The 17577-nt window shown below is 33.7% G+C and overlaps 2 protein-coding genes across 2 annotated transcripts; one reads left to right on the top strand and one right to left on the bottom strand.

Moving 5' to 3' along the window:
• Nucleotides 1-3072: 3072 nt before the first annotated feature.
• On the top strand, nt 3073-5200 carry LOC133670191 (transcription factor MYB61-like). The gene is made up of 3 exons (XM_062090696.1): nt 3073-3436; nt 3551-3680; nt 3793-5200. The coding sequence occupies exons 1-3, from the start codon at nt 3304-3306 to the stop codon at nt 4868-4870; spliced, it is 1341 nt and encodes a 446-aa protein (XP_061946680.1). The 5' UTR covers nt 3073-3303; the 3' UTR covers nt 4871-5200.
• Nucleotides 5201-8483: 3283 nt separating this feature from the next.
• LOC133669222 (pectin acetylesterase 12-like) lies at nt 8484-12623 on the bottom strand. The gene is made up of 12 exons (XM_062089275.1): nt 12110-12623; nt 11329-11411; nt 10696-10825; nt 10536-10609; nt 10290-10376; nt 10078-10202; nt 9906-9966; nt 9742-9795; nt 9557-9634; nt 9293-9398; nt 9049-9194; nt 8484-8834 (listed from the first exon to the last, which is right to left on the bottom strand). Exons 1-12 carry the CDS (start codon nt 12315-12317, stop codon nt 8727-8729), a joined length of 1260 nt encoding a protein of 419 aa, XP_061945259.1. The 5' UTR covers nt 12318-12623; the 3' UTR covers nt 8484-8726.
• Between the last annotated feature and the right edge of the window lie 4954 nt (nt 12624-17577).

The raw sequence follows: 17577 nt of genomic DNA, 5'->3' as shown, positions 1-17577 counted from the left end.
TATGATATAAGCTGGTTCAAAGTTCTTAGGCCAGACTCGTTGGGCTTGATTGTCCCCTTAAGCGACCATCATTATTCTAGTGAAAAGTCAGTCCTGATTGAAGAGTTCTTGATGTTTTGATAAAGTAATTGTGCCAACAACAATAAAGATATCCATTTGACATTCCATTTTAGGTGTTTTGTGATTGTCTCTCATTGATAATGATTAAGGATGTCAATAACTAGTTTTGAAAGAAAATTTAATGGTTTTTTTATCATTCCCACAGACGGTGTCAATGATGATGTTTTAAAAAATCTAAGTAGTTTGGGGGCAAGGCTTATGTCTTAAATAACCAGTTAATCTCTTGGTTCTGACAATTTGATCCATTCTCTCTAGCCAAGATGGTTAGTGCTTTGTGTTTGGTAAGCCAAGGTGGTCAGTGGCTGGTACTTATAAAAGGTTTTTTTTTATGAATCTGGGGACTTTTCGATGTTTAAGTGAATATCTTTTTTAGAGAGAAGGTACAATAAATTTTTTAAAAAATAAACTCTGAAAATATAAATGCTAAAAATGTTCAAAATGATGAGATTGTGAACCCCTTTCTTTTAAGGATTCAATAAGTCTTTATAACCCATGATTCTTATCCTTTAGTGTAGAGAAGGACTAAAAGTCATATTCTATTATAACATTAAACATCTCTTATGTTTAAAAAATATATATATATTTGACTCGTTAGAATCTCGTAATCCAACATGGAGCCAAACAATATTACTCAGAGCCACACATGTTATGACAACTCGTCAAACTTATATATACTTAGGCTCAGCTCTTAACTAAGTTTAGAGATGCTGATCCATTATATTTATCCCTTATAACTGAAACAAGTAGAATAAATTAAAAAGACATGCATCAAAAGTAACAAATCCACCTTATTAAATAAGAATTAATGACAGCAAAGCAAATATATATATATATATATATATATATATATATATATATAGTTGATTAATGATTAGCAAATAAAAACATAGAGTAAAATAAAAGATGAAGCAATGGTTGACTTCTGATAACAGCTCATATGTATGGTTACAAGATAAGTGAAGTAGCGCATTACGAGGCATGGAGATTACAAGAATCTTTGCATATATATTATTTAATACACTCCAATTGGGATGTCTGGATTAGGACGTTGGCCAGAGGTCAAGGAGATTAAGGAAGCTTCATAATTCAGTTCATAGGTTAAGAAGAACAAGGCAGTCGACAGACAGGTTATCAAAGAACAATATGCCTGTTTCATTAACATTATTGACGATGTTATTCCATTATTATGGAGGTGATCATGAAGCTTCTTAATTGATTTCTCAGAGTCTGAAACGTGTTTAAAGAAAGGCTTTTCTAAGCCATTGTCATGCAGCATAACCTTGAAAGGAATATATATATTGTCTTCCTGCTCGACAACATATATAAAAAATTGTTCTGCAACTTGCCTGAATATATGTAATCAAATTAAATGGAAATGAGCCGATAATTAAGCAAATTTTCTTCATTAATTTTCTTTAATCACCATCAACATTTATTCTGGCATACACGCGTACCCTGTTTGTCTTCTTCTTCTTCTTCTTCTTCTTCTTCTTCTTCTATGTAGGTATCATAATTTGGACATGATAACTGATTGTAAAACATTAATAGTTAGACGTCTTTCCATTTCCTTGATGATTTTTGTTTTCCTTGTAAACAAATCAAGAATGGTGAAAAAGGAATTTAAATCTTGTCACTCCAACTAATCCATTCATATATATATATATAGAGAGAGACACACACACAAACACACACACACGATTAATTTAGTTGGCACTGTGCAATAAATAATGATTGCCATACTGAGTACCATGTAACCTGTAATAATTCATCAAAAATTTTGTCGTCATTGTAGTCTCTCAAAAAATACGTTACATTAGCTCTCATGCACATCAACTCCTATCCCACCCCATCCTATAGAAGACAACAGCATTACTGTGACTGTCCTGGCCATTTATATAGCTAAAAGAGTGCGTGCATGGGATGACCAGACCCCTCCCTTCTCTATTTACTAGTATTAATTATGGCCTTATATATGGATAGCATTTTCCCATAATGAGAAGAACAAGTTAGTAATTCAAATTGCAAGATGTATTGAGTGATTTGTATCTACATGTGTGTGGAGAATTGATTAAATTTGAGGGTTTTTTCTGAGAGAGAAGGAATATTTCCTAATATGATTCTAAAACAGTTACTTTAGGTTACTGAGACTGGAAAAGTTGCGTCAAAAGGCCTGACACAAAAGAGAAGGTGGATGGTAGCTGAAAGTTGCTTGCCAAAAGGGAGGGTAGTAGCTAGCTAGCTGATCAAGGATAGGATTGATCACAGGGAAGTATTTAGAATTTTCTTCCTATCGAACAAGACTCCAAGAGGAGGCATATGTAGAAGCCGCTGCTGTCATCAATTTATTGCAGGATACCATATTTGCTTCATCTCACTAATTTGGGGTATTTCTTGTCCTCAAGAAACTTTCCCTTCTCCATTCTTGTGACTTATTTTTGCATTAGGAATCTTGGGATGGACTTGGTTGAATATGATATTGCTTAAAACCCATCCTATCTCATCCCATCGCAATATCTCTTCCATTGTAAATAAATAAAAGCAACTCCCATCCATCTTATCCTTTACAAGTACATGTCTACATCACCTTAAACTTTTACTCGGGCTTCTGAGCGTAACAGTTCTTACAATTATTTAAATATCTTCCGAGAGAAGAGCCCCACCAGTCCTCCTCTGCAGAAGTCTTAAATCCTCAAATTTTGATGGGAAATAACTAGGCCAGGTCAAATTTTTGGCACACTACTTCCCCCCTGCTCTTCGTTTCTTCATCTGCTAAAGGACACCGGTAGGATCAGGACCGTCCATGAGTTATGGAACCCACCTTATTGTGGTCCCAAATGCTGACATGGACCATCCAAGACAACAGCATGTAACTCTGGAAAACCATGTATAAATCTGAAGCCACAATCTTCAATCATCCTCTTGAATATGACTTTTCTCTTTGAGCCGCCTCCTATTAATTTGATTCCCTACCAGGCTGCCACTTCATTTTCTTCTCACCACTCCATTCTCTTCCCCCCCCCCCCCCCCCCCTCTCTCTCTCTCTCATCACATATTCCAATCACTTCCCCACTTCCTAGAATCCATTTCAAAGCCCCAACTCTTCTCCTGTTGCTGACACAATACTTGGCCACTTCTTAAAAGTTTATTTGCCAGCACTGCATTGCAGGTTTTGTTGCCCTCCTCATGGGGCGGCATTCTTGCTGTTACAAGCAGAAGTTAAGAAAAGGCCTGTGGTCTCCTGAGGAAGATGAGAAACTTCTTAATTATATTACTAAGCATGGACTTGGTTGTTGGAGCTCTGTCCCTAAACTGGCAGGTACCCTTTGTTTGTTAATAATAATGCTGAGTAAATGGTGTCAGAATACTAGATTTAGAATATCTGTAAACATCTCCTAATTTACATTACACACACACACACACACACTGGCAGGTTTGCAGAGGTGTGGTAAGAGCTGCAGGTTAAGGTGGATTAACTACTTGAGGCCTGATTTGAAGAGAGGAGCATTTTCTCAGCAGGAAGAGAACTTGATTATTGAACTCCATGCAGTTCTTGGCAATAGGTAGTTTATATTTATATTAGCTTTATAAAATCATTCTTAATAAGACTTTAGTTATATCAAACTTAAGTGTTTCAATCATATATTGACTACTTATTGCTACCTGCTTGATCAGATGGTCTCAGATTGCAGCACAGTTACCTGGAAGAACTGATAATGAGATAAAGAATTTATGGAATTCCTGCATTAAGAAGAAACTGAGGCAGAGAGGCATTGACCCCAACACTCACAAATCACTTTCTGAAGCTGAGGATGGTAAAGGGAAGCAGCAGCTCACAGCTGACAAAAGCAATGAGAAAGTTTCTATTGTATCAAATGAACTGAACCTCATTAAGACAGCTACTTTAAAACCACCTGCAGTTTCTTCCAGAAGCTCAAACGTCATCACCAACAACAACAATAAGGACAGAAGTGGTAGTAGCAACTTGACAAATGTTCCACCGACACAGGAATTCTTCCTCGACAGGTTTGGTACCTCCCATGAAAGCTCCACCACGGCCAGTTGCATGCCTTCTGATTTGATGGATTATTTCCCTTTCCAGAAATTGGATTACAAACCTATTATAGACCTCTCAATGAATCCAAACACCACTCTCTGCTTTAATCCAAATTCCTCCTCTTCTGAGATGATTTCTCATGAGTTCAATTCTAGTATGACACCTCCGACTATTCTCCCATCCGTTTCAACCTCTATGTTCCAGACTCCAATATGTGTAAAACCTTCTGTTAGTCTTCCATCTGATCATAATCCTTCTGTAGGCTCTTGTGATGTCAATGGGATTCAGAACTGGGAAGCAAGTAGCTTCAGCAACAACGGAAGTGGAAGCAATGGAAGCAGTAGCAGTATTGAATTGCAAAGCAACACCATTTTCTTTGAGAGCAGCGCCTTCTCGTGGGGTTTAGCTGATTGTGGGAAATCCAGCGACGAAGCTCACCTTCGATCTCTCGCAAACGAGACGGTTGAAGACATCAAATGGTCTGAATACCTTAGCACCCCATTCTTTCTTGGAAGCACAATACAAAACCAAACATCTCAACATGTGTACAGTGAAGTGAAACCTGAAACACACTTCATGGCACAAGGGTCAAGTACTAGTTGGCTACAGAATCAACATCAACAAGCTTCACAGCCAGCAGACATCTATACCAAGGATCTGCAAAGACTTGCTGTGGCTTTTGGTCAATCCATATAGGTTATTTTTTAACATGCGCAGAGTCTAATTAATTCAATTACAAAGGTTTTCAGTTTGAGATGGAATATTGGGGAATAGATTATCTTCTGGCTACAGGTCTGTGCTATAGAGTTACTTCTTTTGATTTTTTGTAAATGTGTCTGATACAGAATTCTTCAGCCTTTTGTTTACTTCATAAATATCTGGGATTGAACCAAGTTCATGGTGTCATTGTCTTTGAAAAAACAGCTCTGTAGAAATTTTCGTGATAAGGCTTGTTGAAATTTTCTTCAACTCTCTGTAATCGTATCTGTGACTGTAAGCAATCCATCCATAGCTTTTTTTTCTTTAGGCTTTACCTCCTCACCTTTTAAAATTGAAAAATCCTGCAAGATTGTGACTCTGTCTGCAATATATCCGAGAATCTTTTGGTTTCCTGGGATTCATAATTTACTTAGTGTAATCCATATGTATTTTTCTGTATTGATCTCTTCGCATTACAAAAATACAGCAAGAAAATTCCAATCTGTGCTTTTCTAATGCAAAATTCAAGGGGCCATTTATCTTAAATGGGTGTCTATCATTGTCTCCTATAGATGGAGATACTTTTCACTTTTTTGACAGCCGTTTAGTCACTTCCCTTCCCTTCAAGAGACAACCCTTGAAGACATCAAACTATAGTTGCTGTCTTCCTCTGAATTACCTTATCAAAAAAGTGCCTTGACATGCTTATTAGAATTACAACCCAAGTGAATAACGAAGGCAGGCAGGCGTATCTATATATACATATAGCAATCCCTTCTAGTCGACAAGACTTGTGCTGTGTATGTATGACTTTCAATCTGATAAGGGCCATACATTTCCTGTATCAAGTCTTTCTTGAGGTACTAACATTATCTTAAAGGACATGGCTGAGCAACAATCTTCCCATTCAGTTTCAAGGGAAAGTGGATATTTAAATGAACAGTAATGTCGAGGTGACAAAATCTACACCATTGATCACTTTAGGACACCCAGTCTAATATATTGTCCTTGCTGTGGGCCTGTACTTTTACTTCTTCTGTGATGAAGACTGAAAGGGGTCCCTCGAAGGGGCATCTACGTACTGATGCTGAAATTTTAAGAGAGAATGGATAGGAATTTAGTGTTTCCAGGCACATCCTGTTGGGCCAAAAAAAAAAGTGTGTTTTCTGGCAAATGTAAGAGTAAGAGGTAACAAAACGAAGGCCTTACTAAGTCAGCAGGCTGACAAATTCACCAAGAAATGACAATAATCTGTGTGTGGTAAATTATGCATGGGGCTTAAAAAGAGAGATTAGAAAGTAAAAGGTAGTATTATGATTTTTTGTCCCGGGAGATTAACAGGGTAAAATTATGAGAGGATTAACAATAAAAAAAAAAAAACAGGGCCCAAGTAAAATTGTCATATGACAATCTTTCATGCTTGCCATCATCATCATCATGCAAAGATTGAATTCCCACCGTTTTTTATTTCAGCTGCAGGCTAGGAATGCTATGTGCTTGCCCCTTTGTTGCCAGTAAAATGGTCTTAGAACATTTGGAAGTAATACTTGAAGTTTTAACATATGAGATAGGAGGCGACAACGACTAAAGATATTTTTTTAGGGTGTAAACACCCTTCTACCATGCAAGTGATTTAACAAAATTAGAATTTAAATGCACACAGACAGTCTCTTACCGTAGGAAAAAAAGACAATAAAAATGGCAACAAATTTGTCCCATATAGAATAAGTTGTAATCTTCCAGACATAAAAATGAATAAGGAATAGTGGGTTACCATTCATTCCTCTCATACATGCGACAAGAAGGTTCATGTTTGTCCATGTGCAGACATCCTAAGCAAATAGTTTCCTTCAATAAACTATGAACAAGGTCTCTTCCTTCTTTGCAAGAAACCTCCACACACACATATATATGTATGATGATATATTCACCTCAAACACATGTGAGCCGAATTATTGTGTCTTTTGTTAATTATGGCCCTACAATCATGGGAGCAGAAAGAACACACAAAAAGTCTTGTGATGCAATGCCAGACTGAGAGAATGGAAACAATAGTAGGGCAGAAAGCTTTCCCCTATTTGTTTATAATGTCCGGCAATAGAAAATTCAAATGCCCTTGGAATCTTGCTTTTTATTGAATTATACTATGATAATAATAAGAAGAAGAACAAGAAGAAGAAGAAGAATCGGTTTTTTAATGACATATAGGCGAAAATGAACACAAATGATGACGCTGATGATGATGATTCTGACAATGATGAGTACATATATAATTTAACATTATCATATCGAATATTATATGCGATTCTCTTTTACTTATGAAAGATACACTTGCATGAGACAGGTAAAATCAGGGCGATTACGACAGAGAAACAAATAGAAGATCGATGTGGTGTGGATGAAAGTTACAGAATTTGCAACGGAAAGAAGAACAAGCTGGCTTGAAATCAATTCTACTAGAAAGAATGCTACAATGGTGTTAATAGCTGTTAGTTCTGAAACTGCAACCTTCCATTGGAAGTTAACAGACTCCGAGATCTTAGGATTTAATGATCTTATTAGGTTATAGGCACTCGTTAGCTAAACCCCAGAAGGGAAACAGAGAGTTTTCCATTCAGGAAACTGCAACTGATCACCTGACCTGTTGCAGTTTATCCCTGTCATTTTCAGGACTAGTTTGTTCCATTCTGCTGGTGTTACTTGGGTTGTTGGGTTCCATATTGTTTATGGTGTTGTTCCTTCAACTTTGTGGCATTTGCAAGCAAAATGTTAATTTAATCCTCACATTGTTCATCACCTACATAATCAATCAAAAGGTTAATGATTAGGAATCCTATCACAAACATAGCCACTGATCATCAAATCCGATACTTTAGAGCGCCTGCATGTTGAGAAAATTAAAGACCAACAACCTCAATGAGAAAGCCTATGTCCTAAAAAGCCCACGAAGCTCCATTGTAAGGGGGTGTTTGTTTTGCTGGGTATTTTTTTTTAAGTCATCACATTTAATTTATGAACTTAGTTTATTTATTAAGAAATAATCTCAACTCATTTTATCTCTTAAGATATTTTATAAATTAATAATGGTAATGGTAATATTATGAATTAAGTATTCATAACATATGTTACAAATAATCAAATTCATAATATTATCTAACTATTTCAATCATTAATCTATTTTGTGATTTAACTACAATGGAATTCCTATATCATTATTCACCAACTATTGTAGTAAAGTATTTAACAATTTTATTCACAATTCAAAACAAAAGCTCCTTAATGTGTGTGATAAATCCTCTGACAATATCTCTCTAAAAAGAAAAAACTTGTCATTTCATTTTTTTGAAAAATATGTTCTATTTTTTTTTTTTTGAACCAACTTAACATTTTTCAGTTCACTAGTTTAAATCAAAATCATTTGGTAAAAATGATATTAACCCAAAATAGTAGGTGGTTTTGCTCAAAATGTTCTTATTTTAAAAATTCAGCACTCAATCTTTTCGCTTCCACGACAAAAAGGTTGTATTGGCCCAGCTGACGAAAGATGATAGCACAGTCAAAAGAGAGTGGGGATGGGAGCCAACCTTTCTCAAACACAAAGTCAAAAATATCAGCATGAAAATATGGACTTCCTGATTGATATAAATATTACAATTCGAATTGAACATGTAATGCACAAGATGTGCTGCATCAAATACAAAGGCTTGCTGATAAATTTACATTTCTCAGCACACCCTTCCTTGTTATTGTCCTCTACCAAATTTCATTGAATCGGATGGTTCTATTACAGTAACAATGAGGATATATCTAATAAGATGACTGTAAAAAGATGGCCCTTTTGATTAAATTTGACTCATCTAAAAACCAGATTGTGGCAACTGTTGTCACAGGGATAGGGACAATCAATAGCCTTCTCGCCTGCACGGTCGAAATACCAATCTCCAACAGCAAGTGCAATAGGCTGCACATTGTCAACCACATCAGTTAGATATTTGAAAGCTTTGATAATGTGAGAGATGAATCAAACAGGGACTGCTAGTGTTCTAAAAAATACAAGCAGGAATGAGGAACCCCAAGAAAATGGCCACAAAACAACAACTTGTGTTTTTCCTTTCTGTTTCTTTTCGAGATCAAAGCAACCTTGATGAATAATTATGAGGTCTGATTAGACATACCTTGCTTCCAAGGACGGGAGAATCATCAGCAAACCATGTATCTTGCCTCTCTGATTGGCAGTGAGCAAAACATGAATTTATAAACAATCCATTCTGTCTAGAATTTGAAAAGCCTTTTATTGCATTTAGCATTTGATTCCTAAATCCTGTTACAAAGAAACACATGAAAATGCCTCAATGAGCATACTGAAACTGTTATGTTTTGTGGCCTACATTAAATAAATTGATCTACAATATAAAGTACCTTGCAGAAATTGGAGTTGAGATGCAGAACATTTTGAGTGGTCCTTTCTGCAATTGCTCCAGTAGCCATGGGGATCAGCAGATGGTGGAGCTAAGCTGGACTGGATCTGAATTCACATGGTAAATATGATAAATATGAGTTTCGGTGATCTTATAAAACCTTCCACTAACAGTAAGTTAACTCGTGTAGTTTGTTAGTCAAGGACTAGTCCGCTAACAATAAAAGACTCGTGCATTATCACATTTACAGGAAAAAGATTATTACCTGCCATGAATCATAGGCTGTATTGAGAATGAACAATGGGGCTTTAACATTGCCGATTATGTTTTGTGGGAAGAAGCACTGAAAAAAAAAGGAAATCACAGAAAGATGGATGAGTTTCAGATTTATGTAATACATGCAAATTAGATAGATGTGAGACAAGAGAGAATGATAAATAAAATGATTACAGAAGTTGGATCAAGGTGGTTGGTGCATATACGTGGAAGGTTATTCTGCACCCCCTGAGAGAAGTATGAAAATTACCACAATTGGCATTCAGTAAAAGCATAACTCAAAATCTTCAAACTACAAACATAGCTAAATTTACAAAAGTTAGACATCAGTATACTACCTGCAAGCCGACAACTCCACTGTATACGTTTCTTAAGGTGCGCCCACCAGAAACATCAACTCTAAAATTTCCAAAAGGAAATGAGAACGGATAAGTTAGGTGCTAAGTGAAGAGAAATCAATTCTTAGAAATGAGGAAAACAAGAAAGAGCGTCAAGATAACAAGCAATTACACATCAAGGAATAAACCAGCATCACTCAGGCATTTCACTCTAGTTGTTCTTGGAAACAAATCCCTAAACTCGTCACAGTGTAGAATAGAAGCTAGACCCCCAGCAGAGCAGCCAGAAAGAAGAGCCTGAGAAAAAAATAACAAAATTATTGCAAGAAGAATCAAGAAGAAAAGATAGCGGTGAGAAAATTGAAAGCTGATGAGATATAAAACCTGATTGGCATAGCGCATTCCACTGGACATTAAATCTTCCATTGCAGCTGACCATATACGTTGTCCTCTAAATTGCAACTGTGCAGCCTAAAACAAAATCATTTGATTCTAACATGTGAGCTCACGTGATTAGTCATAACTTTCATGATGCTAGTTTAAGAGCTTTCAATCAACTCATATAAATGGAAAATGTGTTAAATTCAAAAATATAATCAGGGATGCTATAGTAAATGGCAAGATTCCAACCTTATGTTCACTGTCCCCGGTAAAAGAGGCACCATCACAGTAACGGAGTTTTACTCTGTTCCAGTTGAAAAAATCTGCAAACCCCATGTCAATAATGCATCCAAGGTCAAATGCGACAAATAAAGAGGTATTTTAAAGTATTTGAGAGTTAAGGCTAAACCAGGATTTTCTTCAGGTTTATTGCTCAGTATTCCTGTAAACGCCAACTGCTTTTCCATGTAGTTCGATGAACCTCGCCGAGTTTTTTTACGGTAAACACAAGCTCTGACAGTATTACACCATCCTCCTCCCTGCACAAGATTTTCAACAAAGTCATCGATGTCAATTGAAAGGGGCCTGTGAAACTTGCATTGCCAGCTGACTAAGCAGCTTAAGTCAGCAAATCCTAAGAGAATTTAATTCAAGGTTGTCAACCTACTTACCAAAAAAAATTTTATATATTAGTGGCTCACAATCCAATATCAAGAGCTTCAGATAAATATTCTTAATCCAAGTACCGATTGCAGTAAAAATCATATACATTCCTTCACGTAGGTAATTATTTGTATTTTAATTTTCCAAGCAATGTCTACTTGTGAGTCTGTAGTTTTTTTAACTGCCCAATGGCCAGTAACAAGACACGTAATTAATCATCTACACAAATGATGAACGGTTTAGCTCACAGCCGAAACAAGTAACCAAACAGTTGAAAATATAGACCATAAATTATGACTTCAAGATTATGTAAGAAAAATTATGCAAAAGCAAGAGACTACATGTTAGTATACAATTTCTAACGTTAATAGTTACAAACCTCCAATTGAATAAGCCAACTATTAGCCCCAGAACCATACCCACGATGCCAATGGTATCCAGGCAATGTTCCATCCAAACAGACTGCAAGATTGACAGATGATAATTAGGACAAGATATGAGACAAAACATCATTGCAAAATACATTAAAATATCTTTCATGTCACAGCTCTTAAAAACTAACAACAACATTTGTTTTAATAAATTTGAATGTAAGAGATTTGAGGGAATATCAACAAAAAAAAACCAAAAAAAAATGTGAAGATCTGAATCTTGATTATCAACAATACCAACCACATTGCTATTGCTGTGATAATAAGTAAAGAAATTGGAGTAAAACAACAGAGGATGGAACAAAAATGTCTCTCTGTGCCCACAGAACTGTCAAATAACAAAGAAAACATAGAAAATGCATCTCTGCCTATATGTATATCATATCAAAATTAAAACAAAATGGGGTCCTTTATTTATTTTTTTTCCTCGCAAAGATAGAAGTAATATTTAAATTCCTTTTTCTTCTCTTTCCTCTTTACTTTTTTTCTCGCAAAAATAGGTGGAAAAAGAGAAAATAAATAAGGAGGAAACAAATCTAAATCATTGAAGAACTCGGAAACCAAAAGCAATAGAATCTGACAATATACTGAAAGTTGAATCATATCAATATCAGTAAGACATAGGAAAATGAAAGGCGGCATTTAGTTTTCATTTAAAAAAAATAAAGAAGAAGAAGCAAACTTCGGTTTCTGAAAATGAAAAGAAGCAATCTTTAAAAGTTAAATTACCTGCTCCTTTAGCAGCAGCTGATTTGATGAGAGTGAGGCCAACCAACAAAGCATTATTTCCAAAAACAGCTTTAGATTCATTATAATAAGAAGCATTAGTTTCAGTGTAAAACAGCTCTTCTTCATTGATCTCCAAGATCCCATTTACCTCCCATGCCCCAAAAAGACAAAGAACAGCAGCAGCAGTCCAGAAGCCGAAAAGCTTCATTTTTTTTATTATTTTTTTGTTAGCTCTGTGCGCTAAGTAAATATTGAAAAGAAACAGAAAGAAAGAAGCAAAAGGTGAAAGGTTTGGGTTTGGGTTTGGCTTCACGAGGGAAGGGATAGTTTGTTACACTTAGCAGTGCTAATTTTATACTAAAAATGGCTAATTTGTCAATGTCATTATGAGCATATTTATTTAAATTACTATTAAATATCAAGGGGGAGAGAGAGAGAGAGAGTCTAGTAGCTTAGCTTCCTTGAATTTATTTGGGAAGCTAAATCTATAGGATCAGAATGCTTTAAGGCTTGAGTTTAGAGAGAGAGATGTTTTATTTGCCGGGCTTTATTACTGGAAGCATGCTAGGAATCTGACAAAGATTTAAAGTAAATATAGTCCTTGATATATTATCATATTATCAATTTAGTCCTAAACCTTTTTTTATATTTAATTTAACTCTAAATACAGTCGATGATATAGACAATGACATGTTAGTGATCATATTGAAGCTTATTTCCATGCATTGGATGGAGATACTTGAAAAGTACATGAAAGTTAGACAAAATATTTTAACTACCACTAACATCAAATCAAATAAATGGAAGGTTTATAACTTATTTGATAAAATCAAATAGTTTGGAACTAAATTGAAATTGAAGTAATTCCTTGGGGGCTATATATATTAAGGTTCCCCGTTTAATGTATGCATACAAAGAAACTACGGAGAATTTAACGGTGCAGAGAGAGTGTGAACATGTGATTTGAGGGGGGAGGAGGAGGAGGAGGAGGAGGAGGAGGAGGAGGCACATTTGGAATGAAAGGAAGGAGGGATGATTTGATGATGTATGAAAGTGTTTGTATGGAAGCATAGCAGCGTGGGGGTGGTTAACTGCAGGAATGTTTGGCTCTGGTTAACGGAAGGAGGTGTCCTTTTGCCTTTATTATTTTTCTCTTTTTTTCTTTTTTTTTTGTGTGTTTGTGTGTGTGTGAGAGAGAGAGAGAGAGACTGTGGTTCCCTTTTGCTTCCCTTCTCTTCTCTTCTCGGTAGATGAACCTCCGGTGCGTGAAATAATAAGAGGTGTTTGCGATGATTGGTGCCTTTTTTAAAAAAATAATTTATTAAAAAATAACAATTTAATATTTTTTTCAAATCAAAAACTCTTTTAAAAAATATATAAAAATAAAAACAAAAATTGTGTCAAACACTACTAGATACAGCTGCATTCGTTTCTTCTTGAATTATTCAAATAACCCCAGGCAAGCAAGAAAATAAAGGAATCATTTCTTTTCTTTTATCTTCATTGAAGTTAAACAACAGAAAACTTAATATTGGCTACAAGGGATTGATTCCAAATTGCAAAATTCAAAGAAAAGGGTTATCATCTGCAATTTGCTTCTTCTTTTTGTTTATATTTCTTTTATGGATATAAATCATCAAAATCTCCAAATAGATGTCGTTGGCACTTGAAAAAATCTAAGAAGAAGAAGAAGAAACATCATGGTACCTCGTCCAACAATCATCTAAGATCCGTGAAATGCTCTCTCCTCGAATTAAAATGAGGATTCATTAAACTGTTCAGATTTAGATCTATAAAAAATAACTATGTTGACCTATGCTTAATGTATCCTCATAATTACTGGTAAAAAGAAGTTAATTAAGCAATTAGTGGAGTACCACTGTACTGATCATGCAGGGTGGGTAATGCGACACAATTAATTACCACTTCTATTTTAGAATACAATGATAAATTAACAATAATTATGTTGACCCATATGGCGTTAACTAATTAATGACACCTCAGGGGGACCAGACCTTGGCATGCGATGTGTTTGGTCCTCTCTTCCTCGTCAACTGCTATTATTCCTTCCCTCTCTCTCTCTCCGGCTGTGTTCGTTTTTCATCTGCTTTCGTATTTTATACTGGGAAGACCATTAAAAAATTAAATTTGAAATATAGTTGTTGTGATATAGTTTTTATATGTTTTTTTTTAATTGAGTTTTATAAAAAAAAATTATTTTTGTGTTTTAAAAATATTTTTGAAAAAATTTGAATTTTTTTATTTTTTCATTTACTTTAAATTAATATATTTTTTGTGTTTTCATATCATTTTGATGCGCTGATATCAAAAATAATTTTAAAAAAATAAAAAATATATTATTTTGATGTATTTCAAAATAAAAAAAACATTTTGAAAAACAACTATAATCACACTTCCACCAAATATTTTATACATGTTTTCTACTACACATAAACCTCAACTACAAATTTTACCAAACAATCCAACTAACTTTATTTTTTTAAAACTTAATTTTTTAAATTATAACCATAAAATCTACATAAAAAACAAACACACTCGAATCATTTTAGATTTGGTACTGGTATTTCCATGAATGCAGCTTTCACTCTCATGTTACCCTTTTTTTGTAATTCCATGAGTTAAGTTTAATTTAAAGATTTTAATAAAATTATATATTTAGAATTACTTTGAGTGTTAAAAATTGAATTTCAAATAAATTTTAATCTCTAAAAACACTATAAAAATAAATAAAAAATCTACACCTTTAATTTACAATTTTAAAGTAGAGAAATTTAATATTAAAACTAACTTTTTCAAAATATCTATATAGCCTTTAAAAAAAAACATTTGAAGAAATAAAATGAAAGTAACAAGGATAATATATGAAACAAAATATTATTTCCGAACATGTGAATTCAAACATCTCGTATAGATTAGCCTTCTAAGTTAAATCTTTTTCATTATTTTCTTTTTAGCCAATTTATCTTCCAACTTTTCTTTTTCCTCCTTTTTCATGAAACTTTTTTCAATATACACCCAAAGAGTAAGTATAACAGTACTAACTAGTTAGTTGTCCAAATATATAAAAAAACATAACATATATATATATATATATATATATAAAATCCGGACCCTTTTTTAACTGTATATGTGTGAAAGTATTTGAAATAGAGCAAAATTCTTAACGTGTGCTGCTAGTTAAAGACCTGTAAAAAAGAGAATAGAGAATTGACGAATGTCTTTGTTTTGATCTCTAAGAAACAAAGACATTAAAAGCGAGAAGCAATGCATGGGGTGGGGAGTTGGGTATAAGCAATACTTCACGTACTAAGGATCTTTGTTCATCCCTTTCCTGCCCCGGTACGCTACGTGCTGTGGGTTTGATTATTATTATTATTATTATATTTAAAAAAATTATCTAGACTGTATGAAATTACTTTTAAATTCAATTCAATTTAATAGATTAATTTGAATTCTTTTGACTCCATTAATTACTTAAAATTAACTCTGTAGAAATTGTTGTGCATGATTTTTTGCTTAATTTATATTTAAATTTAACCTAAATAGTATTTAACTTTACATATAATTTAATTGATTTGACGGGTTGGATGAAAAACTAAAAAAAAGAAATTATTTTTTTAATAAAAATAGAATAAGCAGTGCATGGTGGAATTCATGTGTGCGTGAAAGGAACATGACAACCTCACATCAACTTTAACTCATGTGAAGATTAGTCTTTCAATTTATATATATAATTGTAGATAAAAAGCACGTGACTACTAAAAAAAACACGTGTAATTACAGTAAAAAAAAAAACCAGCCAGCAACTTATTCCCATGATCAGAATGAAAATAGCAAGCAAACACACAACAAAAGAAAAAAGAATAAATGATTTGTTTTAAAATGAAACATATATAATTTAGAAATTAAGATCAAATCCAGGATTTTAAGAATAAGATTCCCAAATGAGTTATGATTTAATGTTCATTAAATTCAAGATAGATCTATGTATCTCTTACGGTTAACGGTGAAGCGTAACACCCTCCCCTGGATCTACCTGCAACCAATAGCACGTGAGTTGAGAGGCTCAAACTCCTTGCTCTTTCCCATGACCTCTTGTTTATTTTGCGTGCAAGACACCAATTAATTAACTGTACGCTGGCCCACCTCCAATCCAATCTCTATTTTAGCACTTTTTAATACATAATTAATCGCCCAACAAGTAAACATATGTACGTGTGTGTATATATTAACTAATATATGTGGGGATTTACTATTTACTCACACACAAAACACTATACATTACAACAGTAATCCATAGTGATTTTTCGCTTTTTATTTTATTTTTTTTCATTTTTTTTTCAACTTTTTTATTTTTTCTTTTTTATCATTTATTTTTTTTTCAAAATTATTTTTGTTGATTTTACCTTTTAAAATTTTTGCTTTGTAAATTTTTTTTTAATACTATGGATTGCTATGATGTTTTTTCACTTAGTTTGTCTATTTTATTTCTTTATTTTTCAAAATTATATTTGTCGATTTTTTTTAATATTGAGCTGATTAAAAATTTAGCTTTATAATTTTTTTCTTTAAAATACTGTGAATTGTTGCAGTGTTTTTCCATGTGATTTTTTTATGATTTTTTTCAAAATTATCTTTGTCGATTTTTTTTAAATATTGAGTTGGTTAAGAATTATAATTACAATAAAACTAAATCATATGAGGAAAGCGTTGTAGTTTTTCTCACAAAACACTGTGGATTGCTACAATATTTTTCTAAATGGTTTTTTATTTTATTTGGGAAAAGCGTTATAGTTTTCCTCGCAAAACATTATCAATTGCTGCAACGTTTTTTCTCATGGGTTTTTTTCCTTCCAAAATTTTCTTTGTTGGCTTTTTTTAATATTAAGTTGGTAGAGAATTTAGCTTTGTAATTTTATTTTTTTTATTAACTGAAAAGCTAAATCATGTGGCGAAAGCACTGTATCTTTTCTCACAAAACATTATAAATTACTACAAATCATTTTGTTCAGTCTCTAAGTTTTGGATCACCAACACAATTTTTTTTTTCGTCATGAAATATTTGCTCCATCATACCTTTAATTTCTATTACTTATCCAACGCTGGTTCACAATTATAATACTATCAAATACATTTATTTTATAAATTCGCGGGAGCGCACGGGTATATCATCTCGTGTGTGTGTGTGTGTGTGTGTGTGTGTGTGTGTGTGTGTGTGTGTGTGTGTATAGTGTGTGTGTGCGCGTGTGAGAGAGAGAGTGTGTGCCTGCACAACAGCACAAGTCCGTATGTATTATACATCCTTGTCATTTGCCAAGTACGTACTAAAAACATTGATTAAATAAAGAGGCACCCATTTAACGTAACCGATGCATTGTATTTTTACTTCTGTTATAATAATTTATATAAAAATATATTGAAATAATATTTTTTTTATTTTTTAAATT

Source organism: Populus nigra, chromosome 12 (assembly GCF_951802175.1).
Source record: "Populus nigra chromosome 12, ddPopNigr1.1, whole genome shotgun sequence".
NCBI lineage: Eukaryota > Viridiplantae > Streptophyta > Magnoliopsida > Malpighiales > Salicaceae > Populus > Populus nigra.
The sequence above is the reverse complement of the archived record's forward strand: the minus strand, read 5'-3'. Positions and strand labels throughout refer to the sequence as shown.